This window comes from Gopherus flavomarginatus, chromosome 11, assembly GCF_025201925.1.
Source record: "Gopherus flavomarginatus isolate rGopFla2 chromosome 11, rGopFla2.mat.asm, whole genome shotgun sequence".
Classification (NCBI taxonomy): domain Eukaryota; kingdom Metazoa; phylum Chordata; order Testudines; family Testudinidae; genus Gopherus; species Gopherus flavomarginatus.
In genome coordinates this window covers 16559192-16572023 of record NC_066627.1, presented here as the reverse complement: position 1 = coordinate 16572023, position 12832 = coordinate 16559192, and the positions used below count along the sequence as shown (strand labels likewise).

General features: G+C 43.1%; 1 protein-coding gene across 5 annotated transcripts in view; it reads left to right on the top strand.

Annotated features, from left to right (window-relative positions):
* LOC127031287 (olfactory receptor 10A7-like) overlaps nucleotides 1-12832 on the top strand; it is a 46855-nt gene that overhangs the window by 27132 nt on the left and 6891 nt on the right. For 2 of the 5 annotated variants that reach the window (XR_007768508.1, XR_007768507.1), the window contains exons 2-3: nucleotides 5471-5565; nucleotides 8962-9182. Coding sequence is in view for 1 of the 5 variants with exons in the window: in XM_050918036.1 (XP_050773993.1) it covers nucleotides 5525-5565; nucleotides 7614-8295 (723 nt within the window). In the remaining 4 variants the exon portion in view is untranslated. Of the gene's footprint in view, nucleotides 1-5470; nucleotides 5566-7544; nucleotides 8448-8961; nucleotides 9183-12832 lie in introns of those variants that run through there. The other 3 variants (XM_050918036.1, XR_007768510.1, XR_007768509.1) reach the window with 3 other exon arrangements.

Below are 12832 nucleotides of genomic sequence, written 5' to 3'. Positions count from 1 at the left end.
CAGATGTGGTAATATCCACCTCCATATCCTCATTCCCATTTGTCATCCTTCCATTATCCCTAAGCTCCTCATTAGCCTTATTAAAGACCGAGGCAAAGTATTTATTTAGATATTGGGCCATGCCTAGGTTATCCTTAACCTCCATTCCATCCTCAGTGTTTAGCGGTCCCACTTCTTCTTTCTTTGTTTTCTTCTTATTTATATGGCAATAGAACCTTTTACTATTGGTTTTAATTCCCTTTGCAAGGTCCAACTCTACATGGCTTTTAGCCTTTCTCACTTTATCCCTACATGTTCTGACCTCACTAGGGTAGCTTTCCTTGCTAATCCCACCCATCTTCCACTCCTTGTAGGCTTTCTGCTTTTTCTTAATCACCTCTCTGAGATGCTTGCTCATCCAACTTGGTCTACAACTCCTGCCTATGTTTTTTTCCCCCTTTCTTGGGATGCAGGCTTCTGATAGTTTCTGTAGCTTCGACTTAAAGTAATTCCAGGCCTCCTCCGCATTTAGATTCACAAGTTCTTCAGTCCAATCCACTTCCCTAACTAATTTCCTTAATTCTTTAAAGTTAGCCCTTTTGAAGTAAAAAAACCCTAGTCCCAGATCTATTTTTGTTTATCCTTCCATCTAGTTTGAACTGAATTAGCTCATGATCACTCGAACCAAGGTTGTCTCCTACAACCATTTCTTCTATGAGGTCCTCACTACTCACCAAAACCAAATCTAAAATGGCATCCCCTCTTGTTGGTTCTTCAACTACTTGATGAAGAAATCCATCTGCTATCACATCCAGAAAAATCTGAGCCCTATTATTCTTACTAGCACTTGTCCTCCAGTCTGTATCTGGGAAGTTAAAGTCTCCCATGATCACACAATTCCCATTAGTGTTTACTTCATGAAAAACATTAAAGAGGTCTCTATCCATATCCAAATCAGATCCCGGCGGTCTGTAGCACACCCCAAGCACTATCTCAGTGGAGGCTCTAGCAGCTTTTTTTCCCAGTGTGATTTTTGCCCAGACAGACTCTGTCTTATCCATTCCATCACTTCTTATTTTTTTACAGTTAACCTCATCATTGATATACAATGCTACTCCACCACCTTTGCCTTTATTTCTGTCTTTCCTAAACAGCACATAGCCTTCAATACCTGTACTCCAGTCATGACTACTATTCCACTATGTTTATGTTATCCTTATAATATCTGGTTTCACTTCCTGCACCAGTAGCTCTAATTCCTCCATTTTGTTACCTAGGCTCCTCGCATTGGTGTACAGACATCTTAATTTTTGCCGTTTGGCTTCACAGACATTCTTTACCCGGTTAGGCACAGACATTCTACCACCAGCATCACCTGTTAGACTGGTATCTACACTACCCTTCCTCCTTATGTCAATTCTTCTGTCCATGGCGGTATCCCCTCTTACTTTGTTTTCTTCCCTCTCAAGGTCAAGGTCAAGCTGAAGAAGATAAAATGCTATGCACCTAAAATGGCTCTGGATTGGGGTGAATAGAGTTAGCTTGTCTCTGGCCAGGGCTTTTCCTGTGCAACTGCAGTCTTCCTGAGTTACCGAGACCTTCCAGAGGTTTCTGGGAACAGACTCCCTGCACAAAGGTCAATGGAGGCTTGAATGAGAGGTGTAGAGATGTGAAGGGGATACCCTCATCCTTGCAAGCTGCCTTCCTCTATTTCTCCATCACCCGCATTGCCAGCATGATTCGTGCTTTCTTTGACTTTCTGCAGCTCTCCTGAAAACAACCATTTCTTCTTATATGTCCCCCCTCTGATACAATGGTCATTTGCACACACCTATTGGAATAAGATAACTGTGTTCACAGGTGTCTTATTCTTTGCAGACTCCCAACCCCTTTCTTCTCATACTTATCTCTTATATTAAAAGAATCTGCACCGTCCTGAAGATGCTGGCAGCTGAGGGCAGACACAAGGCCTTCTCCACCTGCTCCTCACACCTCCTTGGGGTGCCGCTGATCCATGGCTCAGGAATGGTTGTGTATTTACAATTGAAATCAACTGGATCAAGGGACATTGACAAATTCCTCTTCCTTATCTATACAGGTCTTGTTCTGATGCTTACCCCCATCATCTACAGGCTGAGGAACAGGGAAGTGAAAGGTGCCATTTGGAAGCTTTTAGGTCAAAGATTATTGGGCAAAACTACATGAGAAGCTCCTTTAGACATGTTCCAAATACCCTCACACATTGTTCATTCTTCTGGGTAATTTACTGAATCTTCCAGACTGATTCCCGTTTCCTCAAGGAAATATCTGGATTTCTTCTGATAATTTTTTTGCCTCCTTACAGATTTCTGAAAATACTTTACAGATTGCAAAAGACACTGCAAAAACCAACAATGACATATCAAGCAATGTTCCACATCCCTGAAGAGGCATTCTAGACCTGTCAGATTATATTCTAGACTGTTAGATATTTCTCAATAGCTATGAAACAGATTGTGGTGATGGATTCCAGATTGCTCAAGACTCAGTCTAGAGAACACAAAACACTGTAAAGATTAGCCGAGAATGTTCCAGGATCCTTCAGCTCCATTTAATAGTATTTTACACCACTGCAGTTTTCAAAGGGGGTTAAGGAGGTCAGGCACCCAACTCTCTGAGTTGGGTACCTAGCTCCCTTAGACATGTTTGAAAATCTGAGCTATATGGTCTGTTTCTTGTATTGATCACAATCAATTACATTTTAACAAATAGAAAAATATAAATTGTGCTGTGGAAAATATTGTGGGGAAATGGTTTTTCAGTATATAGTTCTTTTTTACATTTTGTTTTCTAAGTAATAAAATGTGATACTTGCATGAGGTCCAGATGCAAAAATTGATTCTTTTCTTGTATTGGCCAAACAAAATAAACTAAAAGTACCACATGGATAAATGGCCACTAGATGGTCCACCAAATGAGAAAAGCTATATTGTATAATGGTCACTAGGGGCAGCAGAGAGTGGGGGTGGGGAAGGGGCAGCGATACTGCATAATGTGCACTATATGTCGTTAGAGGTAGTTTTGAACGTCGTATTGTTATACTATGTCATTGCCAGTAGATGGCTGCACAGTGTAATATTTGAGAAAGACAAAGGTAGGTGAGGTCATATCTTTTTTTGGACCAACTTCTGTTGGTGAGACAGTTAAACCTTTGGGCTACAGAGAGCTCTTCTAGGAAAGATACTCAGGCCTTGGCTACACTTGAGAGTTACAGTGCAATAAAGCCACCAACAGCTCTGTAACTCACTCCCCATCCACACTGGCAAGGCACATACAGCACTGTATCTCCGTGGCTACAGCCCTGCTTATACTCCACCTCCCGGAGAGGAATAAAGACTATAGCACTGCTGCTGCTGCACTGGTGCACCAGTGTAAACAGGGAATAACCTTAGTACGCAGTGACTGACGTCCAGAAGCTTCCCATAATCCTTTTAAGTGAAGGTTCCGCTCTTTGTTTTGTTGTGAACTCCAGGCTCTGGGAGCTGCTTATCAAAAAAACAAACACAGTTGGTGTTTGCTGTGAATGAGCAGAGGCAGGGGGACTCCCTCTGGAATGCCCACAGCTGGTGTTTCCTCGAGGAGAGAAGCAGCGTGGCACGCGGGAGGGAGTGGGGGGATCTGTTTCAGCAAGCGGCTGCTTATCTGGCCTGTGAGGAAAAAAAAATGCTGTTTGCTTTCAGTGAGTGAGAGAGGTGTGTGGGAGGGGTTTGGAACTTGCAAGGCAGAGAGCTGACACAGTGTTGGCTCCAAAAATCCGCTCTCTCTCTCTCCTCCAGGCTCCCTGTCACACTCCACCTCCCCGCTTTTGAAAAGCACATTGCAGCCACTTGAACGCTGAGATAGCTGCCCATAATGCACCGCTCCCAATGCCACTGCAGATGCTGCAAATGTGGCCATGACAGTGCGCTGTCAGCTGTCAGTGTGGACAGACTGGAGCGCTTTCCCTACTCAGCTGCACAAAGACAGGTTTAACTCCCAGCGCTCTACAGCTGCAAGTGTAGACATAGCCTCAGAAGGTTTCAGATAAATACATTGTGGAACAGGTTGCTTAACATATGTAAGCAGAGTCAGGATGAGCAGAAGGGTTACACATAAGTAGTTAACATATATTGTAAAAGACCATTCGAGGAGAAGTGGCTAGTTAATGCCTTGGGAGTGATAGGACAATAAAGGGGGAGGAGTTAGTGGATAAGATATTGTTGTAAATAGCCGTAAATCCAGTTTCTTTATTAAGTCCATGATTTTTAGCATCTGTGAAAGTTGTGAATTTTGGCTCGCCGGCTCACCTTTTGAAGCTGTTGGGCAGGTTTGGTCTGAGGATGAGGACTGAGAGGTCAGACATGGAATGACAAATTTGTGAAAAACGTTTGCCCATGGGTGATATTGTAAGGGACCAGGATGGAGGCAGTCTGTCCCACTGCTCACAGCTGGGCTGGCATGCACAGGTCAAAGATGGCCACATGGCAGTGGTGAGTGAGAAGTTACTGAGGCCAGGACTGATAGGCAAGAGTGAGGGTCAGAGTCAGGCCAGGGTTAGAGACTGGAGATCAGAAAGCCAGGTTAGGGCTGGAGTTAGAGCAGGCCGGAAGTCTGTGTTGCTACCCAGACATCTTCCAGGGGCACCCTCCAGTGTTCAATAGTGAGCATGGGCCAAACAGAGGGTGCTGTCCGGATGCTTTGGCTGGTACTTCCTGCAGTGCCTGATCTTTGCATTGCTTCTTGGCTACACCTCTGTATGGCATCTTGTTGGCAATGTGGAACCATTAGCTGTTCAGTGTGAGTTCATTTGAGAAAGGGGCAGAGAAATATCAGCAAATCCTGAATTCTCACTAGGCCTCAGGTGGGGCTGTTTTAGTATACATCTACAGATCTGAGGCAGCGTTGCATAAACACTTACTACAGCGATGGAAGGAGTTCATCCATCAACTTAGCAGTGTCTACAGCAGGACTTAGGTCAGCTTATTTACATCGTACAGGCTGTGTAGTGAGGCCGACCTCACTTTGTAGTGTACACTGGCCTGGAGTCTCTGTTTTCCCTTTGACACCTGCACTCCACGTACTTGATGGCTACTCTCTCCTTTTTTTCTGCCTTGCCTGCATCTCTGACCTCATGCACGTCACCCCAGAGAAGCCGCCCATGGGTCACACAAAGATGAGACAGACTTTACATGCATCACACAGAGCAATTACCTAGTCGATCAGGTGTCAGAGGAGCGATGTCCTTGGAGGGGAAATGCTGATTGCTTTGGGATCATTATTTGTGCTGTCTGCACAGAAAACACGGGAATTCCCCTTGCTCAGTCATTCCAGATCTCTTTCAGCATTGTCTGGGGACACCCCATCTTCCATGGTGAATGATATATACACAAAGAGGTGTCTGCATTTTGGGACTAGAAGGGAAGGAACATGTTCCAGGACAGATTGTGCCTCTAGCACCTGCATTTCTTTTCAGTGGGTCCTTAAATTTGAGCAGTGACTGAGAGAGTGGAACCCGAATCCCGGAGAAATGAGAGACCATTTCAAGCTTGAAATATACCAGAGATTCAGGTAAGCCCCATTGTCCATGCTTCTGGGAGTTTTAGGGTGGATGTCAATAATGTATATTCCATAAATCGCGGAAATAAGTAAGAATCACCAGTTCTATGAGATAGGTATATCTCCACTTTCCAAAATACCGGGTAAAATCCTGGCTCTTTTGAAATATATAGGAGAACTTCCATTCACTTCCACAGTGGTAGGCTTTCACCTTATCATGGACCTCAGAAATGAGACACTCAGGAATAACCCGTGTGTCTGACATGTGGGCTAATAAGACAGGCATATTAGGGAGCATAAAAAAGACTGGTCAATGTAATTAAGCAGTTGGTTAGCCTGTGATGGACAGAAGAAAGTATAAAATTCCTGTAATAGACAACTGGGGAGTAATAAACTTATAATGGAAGTTTCTTCATAACTCCTAGTTGCCAGTGTCTGGTTATAACATGACATAGATGGATTTATTCCCTTTATACATTTCTATCTGAGCTATTAGGTCTGTGCCCATTCTTCTTATTATTCAAAATAATTCTCTTAGCCTTTCCCCCCTATCTTTACCTTTCTGTTCCAGCGAGTTCCTCACGTTAACTGACATTCAGGTAGGTACAAAATGTGCCTGATATGATATAAACTAAATAGGAAAAAAATTAAGACAAGATTGACAAAAGTACTGAAAACTGAAAGATGGCTTGAATTTTCAAAGGACTTTCATAAGGTTTGGAGCGTCTAACCCACAAGGCACTTTTGAAAATCCCACCTAATTTTCTGATGCTTTAACTGTTCTTTGCTGATTTTGGCTTGTGTTCCTACTCCTTTGCTGTTAATAATAGTTGTCTTGAATATCTGGTCACCATTAAACTTTTTAGTGAAGACTGAAGGAAAATAGGCATTAAACACCTCCGCTTTTCCCACAAAGTAGAAGACCTACATTTTCCTTTGTCTTGCTTCTAGTGTATTTTAAAAAAACCTGTTCTTATTGCCTTTTACGTCCTTCGCCAGGTGTAACTCATTTTGTACATTGGTCGGTCTGATTTTGTCCCTACATGCTTGTGCTGTTCTTTTGTACTCCTCCTTAGCAATTTGTCCATGTTCTCATATTTTGTAGGCTTCCTTTTTGATTTTCAGTTCATTAAAAAGAGCTTCTGATGGAGCCATATTGGCTCTTGCTCTTCTTTCCATTTTTTCTTCATATCGGAATAGCTGGCAGTTGTGCCTTTAATATTTTCTGCTTGAGAAAGGGCCACCTCTCCTGAAATTCCTTTATTCCTTAGATTTTCTTCCTCTGGGACCTTACCTACCAGTTCTCTGAGTTTGTTAAAGTCTGGCTTTTGGACATCCATCATCCTTATTCTGCTGCTCTCTTTTCTTCCTTTCCTTAGAATCATGAAATCTAGCACTTCATGATCACTTTTACCCAAATTGCCTTCCTCCTTCCGAGTCACAAGCTATTCCTCCTTGTTGGTCAGAATCAAATCTAAAATAGCTGACCCCCTGGTTACTTCACTGACTTTCTGATAGAAAGAGTTGTCCCCAACATGTTCCATGATGTTACTGGAAATATGGTGTTTTGCTGTATTAATTTTCCAGTCATTAAGGTCCTCCATTAGTACCAGGTCTTTTGTTTTGGATAGTTGCATTATTTGTTCTAGAAATGCCTCATCCACCTTCCCTTCCTTTACCATGATGACAATCCTATAATTTGTTTCCTTTTCCATAGATGCACCCGATGGCGAACACAGAATGGGGAAATTGAATGTCAATCTCAGAATTCGTCCTCCTGGGATTTGGAAATATTCTAGAACTGCAGTTTCTTCTCTTCTTGCTGTTTCTAGTGATCTACATTGTGACCATGGCTGGGAACATCCTCATTGTTACAATAGTTGTGACTGATCAGCACCTTCACACCCCCATGTACTTCTTCCTGGATAACTTATCCTGCTTGGAGACCTGCTACACCTCCACCATCCTGCCTAGGATGCTGGCCAGTCTCCTGACTGGTGACAGAACCATCTCAGTAAGAATTTGCATCATCCAATATTATTTCTTTGCTTTTCTGTTAGGTGTCGAGTGTTGCCTCTTGTCTGTGACGTCTATGATCGGTATTTAGCGATATGCAAACCTCTGCATTATGCAGCCCTCATGAATGGCATGCTCTGCCTCCAGCTAGCAGCTGGGTCTTGGATAAATGGGCTTCTGGTTAGTAGCACAATGACATCCTTGATATCACAGTTATTTTTTTGTGGCCCCAATGAAGTTGATCATTTTTTTTGTGATTTCACCCCAGTAAAAAAACTGTCCTGCAGCAAAACCAGGCTGATGGACATTGTGGCTTTCCTTATGACTGCAATATTCACCCTGCCCCTATTTCTGTTGACACTGACATCCTACATTTGCATCATCACCACTATCCTGAGAGTTCCTTCCACTACCGGGAGGAAGAAAGCCTTTTCTACCTGCTCTTCTCACCTCATTGATGTGACAACTTTCTATGGGACACTGATGATTGTCTACATGCTCCCAGACACCAACACACTGAAGGTCCTTAACAAAGTGTTCTCCATCCTCTACACTGCTCTGACTCCCATGGTTAACCCCCTCATCTACAGCCTGAGGAACAGAGAGGTCAAGGAGGCCCTGAGAAGAGCCATCAATGCCTTTTTAACGTTCATGGGAGTTGAGACGGGGTCAAATTCAAGGGCTTGTATACAAAGGGAAAAAGCCCAGTGTGGTGATTGCAAATAGCTATTGGTGTGGAATGGTGGCATCAGTGCAGACTAGCTAATGCAGTGTAAATTCACACCCTAGCTATTTTTTAATAACTTCCCTCTGAAAACCTATTTTGTATACACGCTGCAATTGTTTCATCTTAGAGAGAAAATGGGGAACCTCCCCACTCTTTCTCATATATTTTAATTCCTCGTATATTCTCCTATATTTTAATTGTGAAAAAAAGTCTTTCTTTCTTTCTTTCTTTCTTTCTTTCTTTCTTTCTTTCTTTCTTGTGCAAATGTTGTATGGAAAATTTTGAGTTTGTGGGAAAACTGAAGCTCTGCAAAGCTGAAAATTTGACCACTATCTGCGTGTTGTTCCAATTTTACAGCACAGTGTCAGCTGCATGATGCAAAAGTTTTCTGCCAAGAACAGTCAAAAACTTTTGTCCAAAACTATTTTAAGTTTTGTGATGAGTAATGAAACTCTTCCAAGGAAATCAGACCCTTTCTATGAAAATTCACATTTAGTCAAAAAAGCCCAATTTTCCATCAAAAAAAGTCCTGATAGAAATTTTTTGGCAACCCTACTTGGGAGGAATGTACAGATCCACAAACACTTGGGAAAGTGAAAACATTATTTCAGTGATTCCAAAACACTCCCTGCTGGTAATATTTAATGGTCATTTTCCTTCTCCAGATGTGGCTCCGCTCTTCGTACAGAGTTCTTTCCAACCTTGATTTTCATAGATTCATAGATTCCAAGGCCAGAAGGGTCCATTGTGATCATCTAGTCTGACTTCCTAGGACACAGGACAGGCCAGAGAACTGCTCCCAAATAATTGCTGAAGCAGATCTGTTAGAAAAATATCCCATATTGATTTTAAAATTGTCAATGCTGAAGAATTCACCATGACCCTGGTAAGTTGTTCCAATGTCTAATTAGTCTCCCTATTAAAAAAATTATACCTTATTTCCAGTCTGAATTTGTCTAGCTTCATCTTCCAGCCATTGGATTATTTTAGATGATTTTCTGCTAGATTGAAGAGGCCTTTATGCAAAAGACCTCTTGTAGGGTATCATTACAAACCTTATAATCTACTATGTGTGCTCATCCTATTTGTATGAATGTATTATTCTTGTATCTGAAGCTGGAAATATGAGGTATTACTCTGAAGTCCTACTGTAATTATGGAAAGTGTGGGCCATTAATGGTGGCTTGGAATCTTGATGGCTTCCATTAACTAGGAAAACTGGCTGTGAATGGCTCTGTTTACTCACAAACCTTCCTGGTTATGTGCAGGCCAGCCCTGAAAGAATGGAGATTGAGGTCTTACAGTGACATGTGATCATGTCTTCTGGTACTGGAATACATCTTAAATCTGGTGCTTTTCCATTTAGAAGGAGGGTTGGGGACCCAGAGAGACAAAAGATTCTTGCCTTGTGACAAAGATATAAAAGGGGGTAGAAAAGAACAAAGGGGGCTACCAGTCATGACAAATCCCCTAGTTACCACCTGAGCTGGAACTAACAAGAATTGTACTGGGGAAAGGATCGGGCCCAGACTAAGAAGGAGTCTAGTCTGTGAAAGAAGCTTATTGGAACATCTCTGAGGGTGAGATTTACCTGTATTCAGTTTCTTAAATGTATTAGGCTTAGACTTGCATTTTTTGTTTTATTTTGCTTGGTAACTTACTTTGTTCTGTCTGTTATTACTTAAAACCACTTAAAACCTACTTTTTATACTTAAGAAAATGACTTTTGTTTATTAACAAATGTAGAGTAAGTGATTAATACCTGGGGGAAGCAAACAGCTGTGCATATCTCTCTATCAGTGTTATAGAGGGTGGACAATTTATGAGTTTACCCTGTATAAACTTTATACAGAGTAAAATGGATTTATTTGGGGTTTGGATCCCATTGGGAACTGAGTGCCTGGGTTCTGGTGATAGGTGACTTGCTGAGTAGTTTTTGGTTAGTCTTCAGCTTTGGGGGAGTGGACCAGACATGGGTCTGTGTTGCAGCAGACTAGTGTGTCTGGCTCAACAAGGCAGGGTTCTGGAGTCCCAAGCTGGCAGTGGAAAATGGGCTCAGAGGTAATTAAAGCACATCAGGTGACAGCCTCAAGGGGGTCTCTGTGACCGAACACGCCACAGGGTGTCCATATTATATAATGGGGACTTGGGGCAGCAGAGGGTGGGGGCGGGGAAGGGGTGGCTATACTGTATAATTGTCATTAGGGGTAGGAGACGGTGGGAGCTGGGAATGGGTATCTATACTGTATAATGCACACTAGAGTAGCAGTGTGGGGGCTGGGGAAGGGCAGGTCTACTCTATAATGGGCACTATGGGCAGCAGGGAGTGGGGGTGGGGAACGGGCGGCTATACTGTATAATGGGCACTAGGGGGCAGCAGAGGGTGGGGGTGGGAGGGGGGCGGCTATACTGTATAATGGGCACCGGGGGCAGTAGAGGGTGGGGATGGAAAGTGGCTGCTATTCTGTGGAAGGGGCACTAGATGTCATTAGGGGTTGTTATGAATGTCAGATAGTTATACTGTGTCGTGTCCAGTAGATGGCTACACATTGTATTAGCTGAGAAATTCAAAAGTAGGTGAGGTCATATTGTTTATTGGGCCAGCTTCTGTTGGTGAGACAGATAAGCTTTAGGGCTACTTAGAGCTCTCTTAGGAAACACACTCAGAGTTTCATAGTTAAACACACAGTGGAACAGGTGGTTTAACATAAGGAGTTAGCACATATCGTAAGAAAGCATTCAAGAAGTGGCCAGTTAACTCCTCTGTAGTCTTAAAACAAAAAAAGGGTTTTGTGGATAACAAGATTGTTGCAATTAGCCATAAACCTAGTTTCTTTTTTACATTCACGGTTTTTAGCCTCTAGGGAGGTTGTGAATTTAAGCTCCCAGGCTCTCCTTTTAAAGCTGTTGGGGAAGTTTGCTCTGAGGATGAGGCCTGAGAGGTCTGACATGGAATGACAACTTTGTGAAAAGTGTTTGCCCACAGGCTATCTTGTAAGGGACCAGGGCACAGGCTGTCTGGCCTACCAGTCACAGCTGGGCTGGTATCCACAAGTCAAGGGCGGCCACATGGTGCTGGTGAGCAGGCAGGGATTGGAGTAGTTGCTAGAACTGGGATTGATAAGCGAGAGTCAGTGTCTGGAGGTCAGAAAGCCAGGTTAGGTCTGGAGTAACAGCAGGCCGGAAGTTTGTGTGGTTACGCAGACATCTTTGTGGGCCACCCTCCAGGGTTTAATAGTGAACATGGGGCAGTCAAAAGGCCTCAGGGTGCTGTCACTCTGGACCCTTTGGACTGTACTTCCTGCACTGCTTAATCTCTGCCTTGCTCCTTATCTATACTGCTATAAATCCTCTGGTGGTGATGTGGTGCTGTCAGCTAACCCTGGCTCTACAAAACCAAGTTGTCATCCCACAGCTCCTTACAGGAGAGGATGTCCTCGTCTTTTATTGATTTTCCATGTGAGTTCATTTAAGAAAGGGGGAAAGATATGGCAGCAAATCCTGAATTCTCACTAGGTCTCAGGTGGGGCTGTCTTTGGGTGTCTACGGTTGAAACGCTAAAGCGGTACAGCCGTGGCTCTGAAGTAGCCTCACATAGACATTTACTACAGCGATAGAAGTTCTTTCATGAATCCTGCAATGTCTACAGCAGGGCTTAAGTTGTCTTATTTACATCGCACAGCCTATGTAGTTTAGATGACCTCACTTTGTAGTATAGACCAGCCCTGAGTCTCTGTTTTCCCTTTGACTCCTGCACTCAGCTCACTTGAGGGCTACTCTATTTTCACTGCCCTGCCTACATCTCTGATTTCATGCATGTCACCTCAGAGAAGCCTCCCCTGGGTTGTACTAAGATGAACCAGACTTTACATGCATCATACAGAGCAATTACCCCGTTGATCAGGTATCAGAGGAGAGACGTCCTTGGAGAGGGAAAGGCTGATTGCTTTGGGATCATTATTTGTGCCATCTACACAGAAAACCCAGGAACTTTCCCGGCTCAGTCATTCCAAATCTTCTTCAACAGTGACAGGGGACATCCCATCTTCCCTGGTGAATGAAGTGTTTACTTTTCAGACTAGCAGGGAAAGAACACATTCCACGATAAATTGTGGCTCCAGCATTTCTCTTTAGTGAGTCATTAAATTTGAGAGGTGACTGAGAGGGTCGAACCCGAATCCCAGAGAAATCAGAGACCATCATTCCAAGCTAGAAATGTACCAGAGTTTTGGGTAAGCCTCATTGTCCGTGCTTCTGGGAGTTTTAGGGCACATGTCAATAATGTATATTCCATGATTCTGGAAATGAGACATTGATGTATCACTTGTTTGTCTCACATGTTGACTAATAAGATGGATATATCTAAAGAGCATAAAAAAGATTTTTGTGAAAATGGTCAGTGTAACTAAGCACTTGGCTAGCCTGGGAATATGAGGATGTCATTGATTATTCTATGGATTAGCAAACACAAGGTCATCAATGCCCTTTGTTCACAATCTATAACGCTAGAAGGGTGTTAGAGAAATTGAGCTTGGA